Source organism: Physella acuta, unplaced genomic scaffold (assembly GCF_028476545.2).
Source record: "Physella acuta isolate Inbredline_101_S28 unplaced genomic scaffold, ASM2847654v3 ptg001829l, whole genome shotgun sequence".
In the NCBI taxonomy this organism is placed as follows: domain Eukaryota; kingdom Metazoa; phylum Mollusca; class Gastropoda; family Physidae; genus Physella; species Physella acuta.
In genome coordinates, this window is record NW_026733338.1 from 56,030 (window position 1) to 69,225 (window position 13,196).

A 13,196-nucleotide genomic window follows, 5' to 3' on the forward strand; every position below is an offset into this window, starting at 1 on the left:
CTCCCCCGTTAGCCCCCCCCCCCCCTAACACGTTAACTGCCCCCACGGACGATCAAGGAAAATATATAGAGCTATACAGTTACCCCCCCCCCCCCCCCGAGCAAAATGTATGAAAGAAGCACTGTTTCTCACCATCCTAACACACCTGCCTGCGCCACTGTTTTTATCGCCGGTAACTAAAGCATTTGTAGATTTGTAAAATAATAAATATATATCTAATTGAATAAATTCTCAACAACATCCGTTTAAAAAAATAGATCTATATTTTTTAAATGTAGGTGTATAATTTCAATAACTTCTATAAAAGATATGGCTGATGTTGATTTAGGATATCTTTCAAGTTGAACCCACAGACATAGGCCAGGCCTAACTAAACCAAGACCCCCTTACTTATCACGGCAGTGGTTTAGTGGTTTTACAAACCAATCATAAACTCGTCACGTTTTATGATGGCGGGAATTAGCGTGATGTCATGAGATTTCCCAGTGCACGAATCGCTTGGCGGTTCCTGTTTCTGTACGACTTTTGTTTTGGTTTTCTTTGTCAAAAAATTTCTTGATATCTCATAGTACAGTCATGCCTCCCAAAAAACGAACCGGGGATACTGACTCAAATGGGAGTACTAAAAAGCGCAAACAAACTCAAGAAGAATCTAAACCTTCAGAGCATGCAGAAACTACACCTCCAGAGAAATCGGCCTTGGAAGACCGAGAAGACAACGAAGCCGATGCAGGTGCCGAGGCAGAAAATGACAGTGGCGTATCATATGTGAGTTGTTTATTTAAGTTAATATAATGAAATGTATACATAGGGCCTAGTCTATATAGACGTATCGTCATATAGATCTAGATATATTTGTTGTAGTTATGTCGTGGAAAAATAATGTCTTCATTCAAATGATTGGATTACTGTCTATTTTAAACCAGAAATAAATTGTTTTGTTATTGTTGTCATCCGCCATTGTTATCGATAATAGGTAGAGATCTACTAGCATAGTCAGGAATTTAGATGAAAATATTAAAAAAAAATTAATAATTTTGCGATTTGATTTTAAAAGTTTAGATCCAGTATGCTTGGTCAACTCAGCATATAATTACTTTTAGTTAAAGTCAATCATTAGCCTACCAGTCAGGGTCAGCTTTTATTTATAGATTATTCTAATGTGACTAGAACTAGTGACTACTCAAAAGAAGCTTCTCTCCACCCCCCCCCCCCCCCCCCCCCCCCAAGTCTGAGCTCTATGGCACTCACCAGCAGAAGATACCAAATGCAATGACCCAGTGACTGTAATTGCCTTAATAGCTGTCTGCTCAATGGGTTCAAATTACCTTTTTAGCCTTAATCTTCTGTCAAGACTAACTGTACCGTAATAACCGTGTGGTCCAGTGGTTGTTCTCGGCAGGATCATCAGGAGTTGAGGGCTCAATACTAAGCTATATAGTATAGTTATATAGGCCTATACTAGTGTATGTAGTAAAGAAATCTAGTCTATAAGTAAAGTATAATTATTGGTTTATAAAGAAAAAATTGCCTATTTAACCTCTAAGTTTTCATCATGTTAATTCCTGTCCCATTAAGACAACACATAGGCCTGAACAACAAACATATCAACAAGATAAACCAGGTCACTGTAGCGCATTTTTAACATACGCATACATATCTTTTTCTGACTTTATTATTTCATCACTGCAGTTGGAAAAACTAGTCTCTATTCTATTTCTAGATTGATTACGTCTATTTCAACTGTTATTCTGTATCATATAGGCCTATATTTTTGTACTAAGAAAATTATAAATATTTATTCTTTTGCAGAAAATATTAGCCTTTTTAGTGACAGGCATAAATGTATTTTACCAACAGTCTAATCTCATTGCTGCAAACAAAGCCTGTCCTCGCCCCTTCACCCTTATGGATTGGTTTATTATTTTTTAATGTTGTTACAAAATGGATAACTTCATGGTCGTCATCACATGAAAGTTCACCACTCACATGTTATAATTATGTTGTTTTGGTATTGATTTCTTTTTCTTGCAATACACTAAAAATTATTATAGACCAGCAGCTTTAAAGCAAAAAGTGCTTTAATATGTGACTGTTTTGGGTGTTTTCAGTGTATCGTAAAGTAAGCAACTTAAGTGTGACGTGAAAAATATAAAATCTCCACTTACATGCTGATGCTTGTTATAATACTTCTTATTTTGTTTTTAAGTATTGTTGCTATTAGACTATTTTTCTAACTTTTAAATATAAATTAATAAAATATTTCCGAGTGATAAATTTTATATTGATTTTCATTTTTTAAAATAGAAAATTGAGGCTCCAATGCTTGCTGGGGAACTACTCTTCTGTGGTGCAACTAATTGGGATCTTGTTGGTAGAAAAGCCCTCCCTAAAGGAAGTAAGCTACACTAATCTATATATGAAAAAAGATGTACTTACCTTTAATTACATTGTGATATAGTGAGACTTTAATGTAAAAAAAAACTGAAATGTTTTGTTTTGCTATAGTGAAAAATCTTGGTGGGCCTAATCTCTGGAGCCCCAACAGAATCTCAACATTGAAGGGAATTAAGATAAGGACTGTGGTTTCTGGCTGCACCTCTGCACACTGCATAGCTATCACAAATGAAGGAAAGGTCTATGCATGGGGTTAGTATTACATGTTCTTTCACATTAGGAATACAAAATATATGGTAAATCATATCATCTTTTACTGTCATGGCCAAGACACATGGGGCAGATGAAGTAGTTCATCTGCTTCAGAGATCTTGGCATTTAAAAGGATAGTGTGGTCAGTAATATGCCCAGCTGTCTTTGTTTTAGGTACCTATTAGAGCTGGGTGGACTTAGTGACATTCTACTGACTTGAACCCGGATTCGAACTTGAAAGTTTTGGGCTAGTGGTCTAGATCTCTACTGCTAGGCCACACTGACCCATATGTATGGTGATTACTTGGCTATTATGATCTTGTATGTTTTTAAACAATCTTCTATAGGTCGTAATGAAAAGGGCCAGTTGGGTTTGGGAAATGTTGAGCGACAAGACATACCTCAACTAGTCACCTTTTTTGAAGGACGAAACATTGTGGATGCTGCATGTGGCCGCAAACACACTCTTTTCTTGACAGGTGTGTGCTATATTTTGTTATAAAAGTTTGCTGTTTGATTCATAATTCTCTGAGAGATATTAAATTTGCTTCCTTATTTATGTATTGTTTATAAATTTATTATGAAACTTTCAGAGAGGGGAAAGGTCTATGCTTGTGGGGAGAATAAGATGGGACAGTTGGGTCTTGGAAACCAAAGTGAGCAGGTCTTAACTCCAGCACTTATACGCTACAAGGGTCCACCTGTTAGAAGAGTGTCTTGCGGGGGAGATTTTAGTGTCATCTCTGATATAAATGGCAATGTTTACAGTTTTGGATGTCCTGAATATGGTCAGCTTGGTAAGTAAGGTTTTTACTTCTTGTGTAATTTGTTTGACATATGTTGCTACTTTATACAGGATTCCCACAAAAATGTCAGGTCAGGATTGTCTGGGGTTCACAGATTTTGGTTAGGAAAAGTTTTTGATAGTGAAAACATTTGAAGAAGAAAAAAAATAAATCAACAAGTTGTTCATGGCTGTTTTTAAATTTCCCATTTTAACATTGATCTTTATCTCTACATACTCTTGTTTTTTTTAAAACTGCTCTTCATTTTCTTCTTGCTTTTGTGCCCAAGACACATGAGGATGTCACTTTTCCTTTACTTTCATTAAAAAAGCCTTCATATCAAAAAGCTTATAAATGTACTGAAATTAGGTAAACTTTCTTTCTTTAAAGCATTGCATTAACTTTGTTTAAAATTTTATGAAAGGTAACAGGAGAAATTATCAGGTTACATATCATACATTTCAGCAATACGAATATTTATCTTATAATTTGGTTTTTAAGTACATTTAAAAAACTTGGGTTAACTTCACCTGATGATCTTCACTTGTGGAATACCAAACCTGTTTATAAATTTGTGAAATTTTAGGACATAACAGTGATGGCAAATACTTTGTCAAGAGCAACAAAATAGAATTCCAGTGTGAGAATGTGCCAAGGGTGATCACTGTGTTTGTTGAGAAACAGAGAGATGGGCAGGTGTCCCCTGTCACTGATGTTGATGTCAGGGAGATTGCCTGCGGTGCTAATCATGTTGTAAGTGGTGCATAGTTGAAAGCTGCAATTTTTATAATAAGTGTTAATTTGTTAAGTGTAATTTTATTTTACTTTCTAGTTAAATATTTATATGTATAAAGTTCTTTTTTATGTGGAATAATTCTGCATTCATTGTTTTAAATTAAACTTTTTTGTTTTGACTTTTAATAGCTAATCACAGATAGTAAAAAGAGGGTGTTTTCTTGGGGATTTGGTGGCTATGGTAGACTTGGTCACTCTGATCCTAAAGATGAAATGGTTCCAAGACTGTTAAAATATTTTGAAGGTCCAAATCGTGGTGCTCAGATGATTGCTGCTGGTTCTACGTACTCACTTGCTGTTAATGAACATGGTTTGTAGCATTTGGAAGACATTTTTAAAAATTGGTATCATACTTACTCATTTATAAGCTAGCTTTATTAACTTCTAATGCACAGCTAATCCCTTTAAATAGTATTTGAAATTAATCAGTAAGAGAGCTATAGTACAATCTTTTTAAAAAAAACTGCCTGCTATTTATACTGAAAAATTCAACTTGCTGGGCTCTCCCCTTACATAGGTATATTGGTCCCCAAATGACTTAGATCAATCATATTTACCAGATTGTGTAATCTATGAAAAATGGTTGACATTCATCAATGCATTAATTTCACCAAAGTTTTTAGAATTTATTTAATTTCCTGATGTTTTGCAGGTGCTCTATTTTTCTGGGGTCAAACAAAAACTTCAGGAGAGGCCAATATGTATCCTAAGCTGGTTCAAGACCTCTGTGGCTGGAAGATCAGGAGCATTGGGACTAGGTATTGTTGGGTTTCAGTAGTTTTTACAAGCTTGATGATTTGATATCAAAGTAGACATTTATGTGAACATACCAATCAAACAAATGAGTGAGGTCTTGTTTTACTTTTACTATTCAACAGCAACAAGAGCATAGTCCTGGCAGCTGATGAAAGTGTTGTCAGTTGGGGTCCTTCACCATGTTTCGGGGAGTTGGTAAGTTCTTTAAGATTGACATGCTTATTTCATTTTTACTTTTCACTTTAATGTAAAGTAGTATCTGCTTTAACCATTATGTATATTTTCAAAGTCAGTATTTTTTCTTGAAATTTTGTCATCTAAGTAGTCTTTTTTTACAAATATGCTGCATAAGGTTAATTTCAACTAGAGATGTTAACTTGGTGTGTTACAGGGATATGGAGAAGGTGGAATAAAATCATCTACAGTTCCCAAAGAGATGAAGCCAATTGAAGGTATTTATGTACACCATGTGTCCTGTGGGTTCTCACATACATTGCTGATAGCCAGGTGTGACTCGGAGGAGGAGCAGAAAGCCATTGATAAGCTGCCTGTTTATACTCCAGGCTCCTAGAGCTGGATTATCTATAGTTAGCCTGCAAAGACTTTCTTTTTAGCCTCATTGGTTAAGTATACATGCTAGCCATATGTTACAGGGAAGATGGTTAAAAATACCTGGGAAATATGTCATAATGATTGAATTGTTGTAGAAAAAAAAGTGTCATTTTTTAAAGTGGAAATTTTGCTGCTAACACGTTGAGACAGAATTTATAGTAATCATATGTACATACTGTTTTTTATATTTCTCACAGCCATCTTTGAAAATAAGATTGTAAATTATGTTAATAATAGTGGTCTCATTTTATAAAAAGTAATAGCTGTTAATCTTGATCTTTGAATCATACACTTTTTTGTTTTTTCTTTTATGAAATACACTGAGGGAAAAAAAAGTAGCTTCTATTATAATTCAGAACTGTACTTAAAGTAAAGTAAAATAATTGCAATTTCAGTTGTTGTTTTTTTTTTTTTACCTTTTATTTAATTATTTGAATCCTGGAGCATTTTTATCATAGTTGTTAAATAATTCCTGATACTGGAATAAGAAAATTTCAACTTGGTTGTTTTGTTTTATTCCTCTGCGACAGAGTATTGTTGTGCTGTTAAATTATTTCTGTAGATGTGTGAATCATTTGAGATGTAATTGTTTGGTTGTAATAGAAGTTAATTGATCTCATTAAAATTATACACAAGTTTATGTAAATGGTGGTGTTTTTAAAAAAATTACAAACGAAATGTTGCATAACTTCTTAAAAGCTACTAAAATCTCAGATTGTTTGCATAATACCCTTACTTAGCAGCTCTTAATATTGCAATAATTAATTGAACAAACACAATTTCTTTCTACTGTAAGAAATTGTTGTATCTGAATATAGTGTGCCATTAGTTTATGTAAAAGTTTGTTCCTGATTTGTATAATTTTAGAACTGTTATACATGTTTTTGTTAGTGGTGGTATACTGCAAGATGTTAAAATTGATATTGTTTACAAATGGATTTTGAAATGTTTGAACATACCATAAATAGTTTATTTGTATGATTATGAGTACATATTATATAATTGGTATATTTTTGTCTGGTATGGAGATCAATCATAAACCTCTTTTTAAGCATAAATAAAATTCTCGTTTAGTGCTAAGTAATTTTAAAATTTACTTAATTTGCCTGTCTTTTATTTGTTAGACTGCAGCATCCAAGAACCACTCAGAGTTAATGGCATGTTTTGGGATAAGCAATCTCAAGCTTTGTGCATTTTTTTTTTTTTGACTCATGTCATGATTTACATTTACTGACTAAATCCATTTTTTTAAGTCAGTTTGGTAGCTTTTTAAAATTACCTGTTAGATTGTCAGTATTTTGATTATGAGAAAAGTACTCTAGTTTTACTGTAATTTGTCTGTCAGGCTTTCTACAAAACTAGATCTCTCATAAATTTTTTCATAAATCTATTTATAGGCAATTTTTAGTGATGTTGATTTTGACCTGGCTGCCTTCAGTTTTTTGCTAAATATAAAAAGACCACTTTTTGTTACTTTACTTTTTAAAAATTTCATTTGTTACTTTTTATTGTTTTTACTGTAACAATTATTGATAGAAAGTCATACTATGTATAAAGAAAACATTTCTACTGCTCATGTGTTGGTTTGTTACCTTTACAAGTGCAGTGCTTGCATTTTTTATCTGAATCATATCATGTGATTATTGTTTACTTCATGCTTTTTTGATGAGAGATAATACTAACTTGTGTTCAAAATTTTAAAAGCTGTCGTAGCCTTAAATGACACACACCATGGCCTTTTGTTCTGTTGACAAGTGTTGGTTTCTACTTAGTCTGCTGGTTTGTTGGTGGGGAGGAAAATTATTTTGTTACACTTTTTTAAGCTTGTTAACTTCATTTCTATTGTTTTCATGTTACTCAGCTTTGCTGGAGTTTGTCAGTATTGTCTCTCATTCAAGGTCAGAAGTTTTGACCTGGGGTCACTCTGCCCCTGGTGAAAACTTGTGCCCTTGTGTAAAAAGTGATTTGAGGGCAGGCAGCATTTCATATTTTGTTGAGTATTTTAAATAGAGTGTACAAAAAAAACAAACCCCACAGCCCTGAGTCAGCTGAATGATTGGGCTGGGTATGCAAGGTTTTTACAGTGTTATATTTTCAATGTACATTTGTGCCCACAAGATGGTAATTGATTACTGCACCACCTCAGCATATTGTCACAAGTCTAGTTTGCAGTCATGTTCATCCATTAGCATAGTCATTTGTATCATATGTCATTTTTATGTATCATTGTATTTTCATTAATAAAAGTACATAACTATTTTTAAAATACTTTTGAGTTGACTTTTTATGTACTTGTATAGTAATACTAATAGGCTCAGTATTTTTATTAAAAAGAAAGAAAGAAAATCAGTTTAAGGATGGAGATTCTTGGTGCAATAAGACAATATTTAGCCTAATTTATAGTAAACATTAAATAAATGGATAAATTGTTGACATTTCTAATAATTCATAAGTACATAGATTATTTTATTTGGTGTCAAGTTCTTTTATTTACAGATCATTAGTAATTTTGTGTGTGTTATGGGCGTTAGTGCTTTAAAAATAGTTAAAAAACAAAAAATCCATGTTCCATTAATTGATATTTTCACAATTTTAAAAAAGATGGGCGCAAGACAAACAATTTGCTTATCTTTATTATCTGGAATGTTTAAAATACAACAAAATTTACCAGAACAACCAACACTAGTGAATAAGTTAACAAGTCGAAATCTTTACGAAATCATTTAGTTATAGTAGAACAAATTTAGATAATCAGTTTTCAAATTTCTTACCTTTTCATTGCCATATAATTCCAAAATGGTAGTGAATGTTAAATAAAATATTTGACAATAACATTTTTACACATTTCTTGTAAAGTACGAAATTCAGAATAATTAAAATAATTTTTAACTCTTTTTTCATCTTTATGGATATGCCTTAACTCAAAACATATATATACTAGTTCTTGATGGCCAAATTTCATAGTTTAAATTTGGCTTTTATTGATAAGTGAATTAATAGTCAATCACACTGAAATTTAAATGAGTGCTTAGGTCAGAATTATGTTAGTTTACACTTCAGAGCAGCACAAAGGAGATTTAAAACTTTGAATAAAACTTGAAAATATTCAGTATTACAAAAGCTAGCACTGCTTTGGCATGGTAAAATTTGGTAAAAAATATATATATATTTACAGTAATAAATACAGCAGTTAAATAACATCGAGAACAAGTTTATAACCAGCTTAGGATAAAACATTTAGTATTTAAGTGAGCACAGTATTCAGCAGTTAATGAGATGTGCAGATGTATGAAACATCAACACTACATTTTCAAGGTCTTCATAATAAAAAATATATCACATTTTTGTTCCCACGCTGAAAATGTTTATTTTTTTTTAGTTTTGTTGTTTGATAAAGTTGAGGGGGAGTGTTCAGATGAGCCATCAACAAACTACAAAAGACTCCAACTTTACATTATGTGATAGTCCTATTTTTCCTGCAATGTCACAGATTTTTTATAGCTTTTTTCCATAACACTTCATGACAGTTTTAATCAACTTGTTCTAAATGTAAAACTGATTTATCCTCTAGCCCTACACTCTCTATAGTTTCACTCAAATCTCTGTAAGTGTGTTTTGGTGCACTAGACACTAGAATATAACCACTAAAATCTTCTCCAGACACTGCTTCAGCAAAGTCTATAATAGCTTGTAATGTTTCACTACCGTTGAAGATTTTCTGATGCCTCTTCCCAGAAACAGGCAGTTTAATGGCCAGAAGCAGTTCTTTGCTAGAGTCACAATCAGGTGAAGGTATGATGACTGGCTTTTTCATGTGTGCTTTCAAAAGTCTTGAAGAGACGGCTCTCTGAGAGACTGGTGTGTCTGAATCATCATCATCAGCATCATATACCTCCCCCGCTTTGGATTTCAACTTGGATTGAGTCTGATTTTTGTGCTTGGCTTGAGATGGACTAGAACCTGACAAACTTTTTTTCCTTCTGCCTTTTTCTGCATCATGTTTATCCAGCTGTGAGAGATCTAGTCTCTCAATAATGTCTGTCACCTCTAGCTCACTATGCCGTTCACATGAAGGGACTGCATTGGTTTCCCTACTCTCAGAGCTTGAGCTGCTGTGAACTGTATGTTTGTGGAAGTTGTGTGGAGGCTTTCTTTGGTGATCTCTACCACTATAACTGCTGGAAGTGGAGTCGTCAAGATCCTGAGTAGGGCTGCCTATGGCTGGCAACAGGGGATATTTGGATAACACCGATGAAGGCCTTTGGTGTTCAGGTAGAACTGAGGGAGAAAAACCATGTTGGTTTAGTTGACCAAGATCATTCAAATATCTAAAACAAGCTTTTTATTCTAAACTTCAACTGATAGGATTTGGTGTTTTGTTTTTTTCTTGTTTGTGATGAAAAAATAAAAATATATATTCTTGTTGAATCTTAGTTATCTATTTTGTGACACCTGTGAGGAAATTGTTTTAGTTTATGTGCATGTCTTTAGAAAGACCTGGGGCCAAAATTTTTTTTTTCTTTGTATATCTTTTGTCAGACTTGGGGAAATTAATGGTGTTATTTAATATGCATATATTTTCTCAGACCTGGGGAAACAGATTCATTAAGTTCCTGAGACTTTTTAGCAGACTTGGCTCTAGTGGAAGTACTCAAAGGTCTACCAGTGGATGAAGGTCGACCTGTTGAGCTTGGAGGTCTTGGCTGCATGACTATAGAGTTTTGGTTAACATCTCCAACATAAGATGAGTCATGTGTGTTTAAATATCCACCAGTTTTATACCTGCAACACACACATTTATTATTGATGAGCACACAGTGCATAAGAACACCTGGACTATTAGTTAATAAGTTTACTGTGAAAAAACTATCCAATCAGCTATTAAGCTCTTACTGAATACTGCTGTAATGTGGTATGGAATTGCTGTTTGAATCTTTCACTCTTGCATACTGATCGTACTCAGATATTATTCCCCGTGTTTTTAGTCCACTTTTTGGTCTTAATGACAGGTTTGTAATATGTTGAAAGTCTGTAATCATTATTAAAATTAACAAAACATTAAGTAAAAATGTGTTATTAAATATTATAAGTCCAGCCTCCTGCAGGATTACTCTTTTTAGATGAAAATTTTAATTTTACAATATTTAGGCCTATACTTTTCTTTTTAAACAATAAGTATAAATTTTGAAAAATTAAAATTTGTATCTAAAAAAGAAATCATGCTGGGGGCTGGACTTAAAATGTTTTAAGCCAAGCAGGCTGTTGAAACTGGCATTGAAGTGTGTAAGAATTGCTGAAAATATGTTATGCTTAACCCTCTCCCCCCCCCCTCCTTAATATCACAAAAAGAAGGAAATCCTGCTCCATTTCATATCCCAACACTAACTGCAATTCTAGTTATAATCAGCATGTTTACTTTTTTTTTTTCGAGTGGGGGTAGAGCCTACAATGTAAGATTCAAAATTTTTATAAATTATAAGACTGTAACAGTGCTTCTTTTGGACATTTTTCTCCAGGAGAAGGGGGGGGGGGGAGGATAGTGCACTTAAACTTGCGGGGGTGGATATTGGTTAAAATATATAAGGTTACTAAATAAAATACAGATTTTTTAATTTAATTTAATTGTGGAATGGTGTGGCCTAGTGGTAGAGAGCTAGACTGCTAACCCAAAGTCTCGAGTTCGAATTAAGGTTCAAGTCAGTATATAGAGTGTCCCTGAGTTCACCCAGCTCTGATGGGTACATAACTCATGTTAGGGAAAAAAAGGCGGCTGGGCATAGTGCTGAAGCAAATGAACTCTACTTCATATTGCCCCATGTGTCTTGAGCATGAATGGTGAATAATGATGTAATTTCTTTTTTTTTTTTTATTTGGGGGGGGGGGGGGGGGGGGAACCACGCATGGAAAGAAACTATGGATGGTGAAATGTAAGAAGGTTGCATAAACACTCAATTTATACTAGGTAACTAGAGAGGCCTAATCACATTTAAATATTTTATTAGGCCTGATAAATTTTAATTAATTAATTTTAACATTTTACATTTTAAAGCTGCTAAACTAAAAAAAGTAAAAAATCTTCAAATTTTTAGAAAGTTTGTTTTTACTAAAAGTAAAGTTTTACTTGATAAACTAAAAACTTGATATTTGAATTGATTGATTGATAGATCTTCTAAGTCTTCTTTTTGTTAAATCTAGACTGGAGACTAGAATCCAGATCTAGATCTAGATCTAGAATCTAGTAGTAGATCTACTGATCTAGTCTAGTCTAGATCGAAATTCTACAACCCTTTTATTTTTAACTAACACTTAAAATATTTTATTTAAGTTTTTAAAAGCTAGCCTGCACAAGCTTACGCAATTAAGAGTTGCATTAAAAGCACAAATTATGCACAGAACAGAAACTGAAAATATGCACCGTCGTTTTCACTATCCCCAAACGGAGTTTCAAAACTGGCATCGTATCTACCATGGCGACTTAATGGCCGACCTTGCGCCATATTGTTTACAAATAAACACTTAGTAACGACTCAATACTATCACTTAAAATATATATTTAAGCAGACTACACTAAGTTTGTTATGAAAAGAGCCTTTCATTCTACAAAATATTTTTTCATTTTTTGCAAATGTATTTTAAAAGCTACAACTCTATTAATCTTTTGGTTAAAACACTTCAAACAATGCTTTGTTTCTTAAGGATCAATGATGCTGTTTTTAGAAATATTCATTAAAATATGGTTATGAACTAGGCTATTTAGAAAATGATAAATACGAGATGATACAGGGATCTGGGTGGCTCAAATCAAACACAAAATGTCTTATTTCGGCCATTTATGATTTTCGATCGTCAATAAATGACATCACATCCCAGCAGCTGGGGGGGGGGGGGGGGGGGAGTTTGAACTTAAGTGACAAAGCTGAATTGGAAGAGAATGGTTACACTAGTTTGTCGTAATGGCTATGAATTTTTTTAAAAAATGTATTAAAAAGAATTTAAGCAGTTATCTCGCAATCATTTTTCATTTTAAGTATTTTTAAAAATACTAATGTTAAATTAAAATTGATCCATGTAGATCTATGCACTAATTTGGTTTTATGAAGAAATTGTTGTTTCGGGGAAAATCTCAATTATTGGTACTTTGATTTTGGGAAAAAAAACACGTTATAGCTGCTTCTCTAAAATTGTTACAAGCTAGTTATAGGTATAAATAATGAATTATTTAATTTGTAAGACATGGCAACGCGGACTGTTAATAAATAAATAAACGAAGAACGGTATTCACAATTTAAATAATGAAATAACACGAACAAAAAAGAGTGTTTCTTCCAGATTTTTTCCTCCGTGGAGGGGGGGGGGGCACTTGAAATTTTCGGGAAAGGCGGACTAATAAAATTTCCTGGGGGGGGGGGGGGGGGGGGGCGGACACTGGTAAAAGTATATTTTATGGGACCCCGAAGAGATGTCTCGAAGAAAACTCTGAAAAGAAGTGAACTGTAATTCGTACAAACTGTGCTAGTTAAAAATAAAAACACGTGTTACCAAAATCACATCAATCAGGTCTTTTTTGTTCAAATGTAATAATGATTATCATATTAATTT

The 13,196-nt window shown here is 33.4% G+C and overlaps 2 protein-coding genes across 2 annotated transcripts; one reads left to right on the top strand and one right to left on the bottom strand.

Annotated features, from left to right (window-relative positions):
- Positions 1 to 490: 490 nt before the first annotated feature.
- On the top strand, positions 491 to 7,865 carry LOC131930718 (protein RCC2 homolog). The gene is made up of 10 exons (XM_059287306.1): positions 491 to 768; positions 2,308 to 2,398; positions 2,509 to 2,649; positions 2,997 to 3,128; positions 3,243 to 3,446; positions 4,021 to 4,187; positions 4,359 to 4,539; positions 4,882 to 4,987; positions 5,108 to 5,180; positions 5,377 to 7,865. The coding sequence occupies exons 1-10, from the start codon at positions 577 to 579 to the stop codon at positions 5,554 to 5,556; spliced, it is 1,467 nt and encodes a 488-aa protein (XP_059143289.1). The 5' UTR covers positions 491 to 576; the 3' UTR covers positions 5,557 to 7,865.
- Positions 7,866 to 8,753: 888 nt separating this feature from the next.
- On the bottom strand, positions 8,754 to 12,098 carry LOC131930719 (uncharacterized). Its single transcript, XM_059287307.1, has 4 exons — positions 12,013 to 12,098; positions 10,491 to 10,626; positions 10,186 to 10,379; positions 8,754 to 9,875 (listed from the first exon to the last, which is right to left on the bottom strand). The coding sequence occupies exons 1-4, from the start codon at positions 12,092 to 12,094 to the stop codon at positions 9,127 to 9,129; spliced, it is 1,161 nt and encodes a 386-aa protein (XP_059143290.1). The 5' UTR covers positions 12,095 to 12,098; the 3' UTR covers positions 8,754 to 9,126.
- Between the last annotated feature and the right edge of the window lie 1,098 nt (positions 12,099 to 13,196).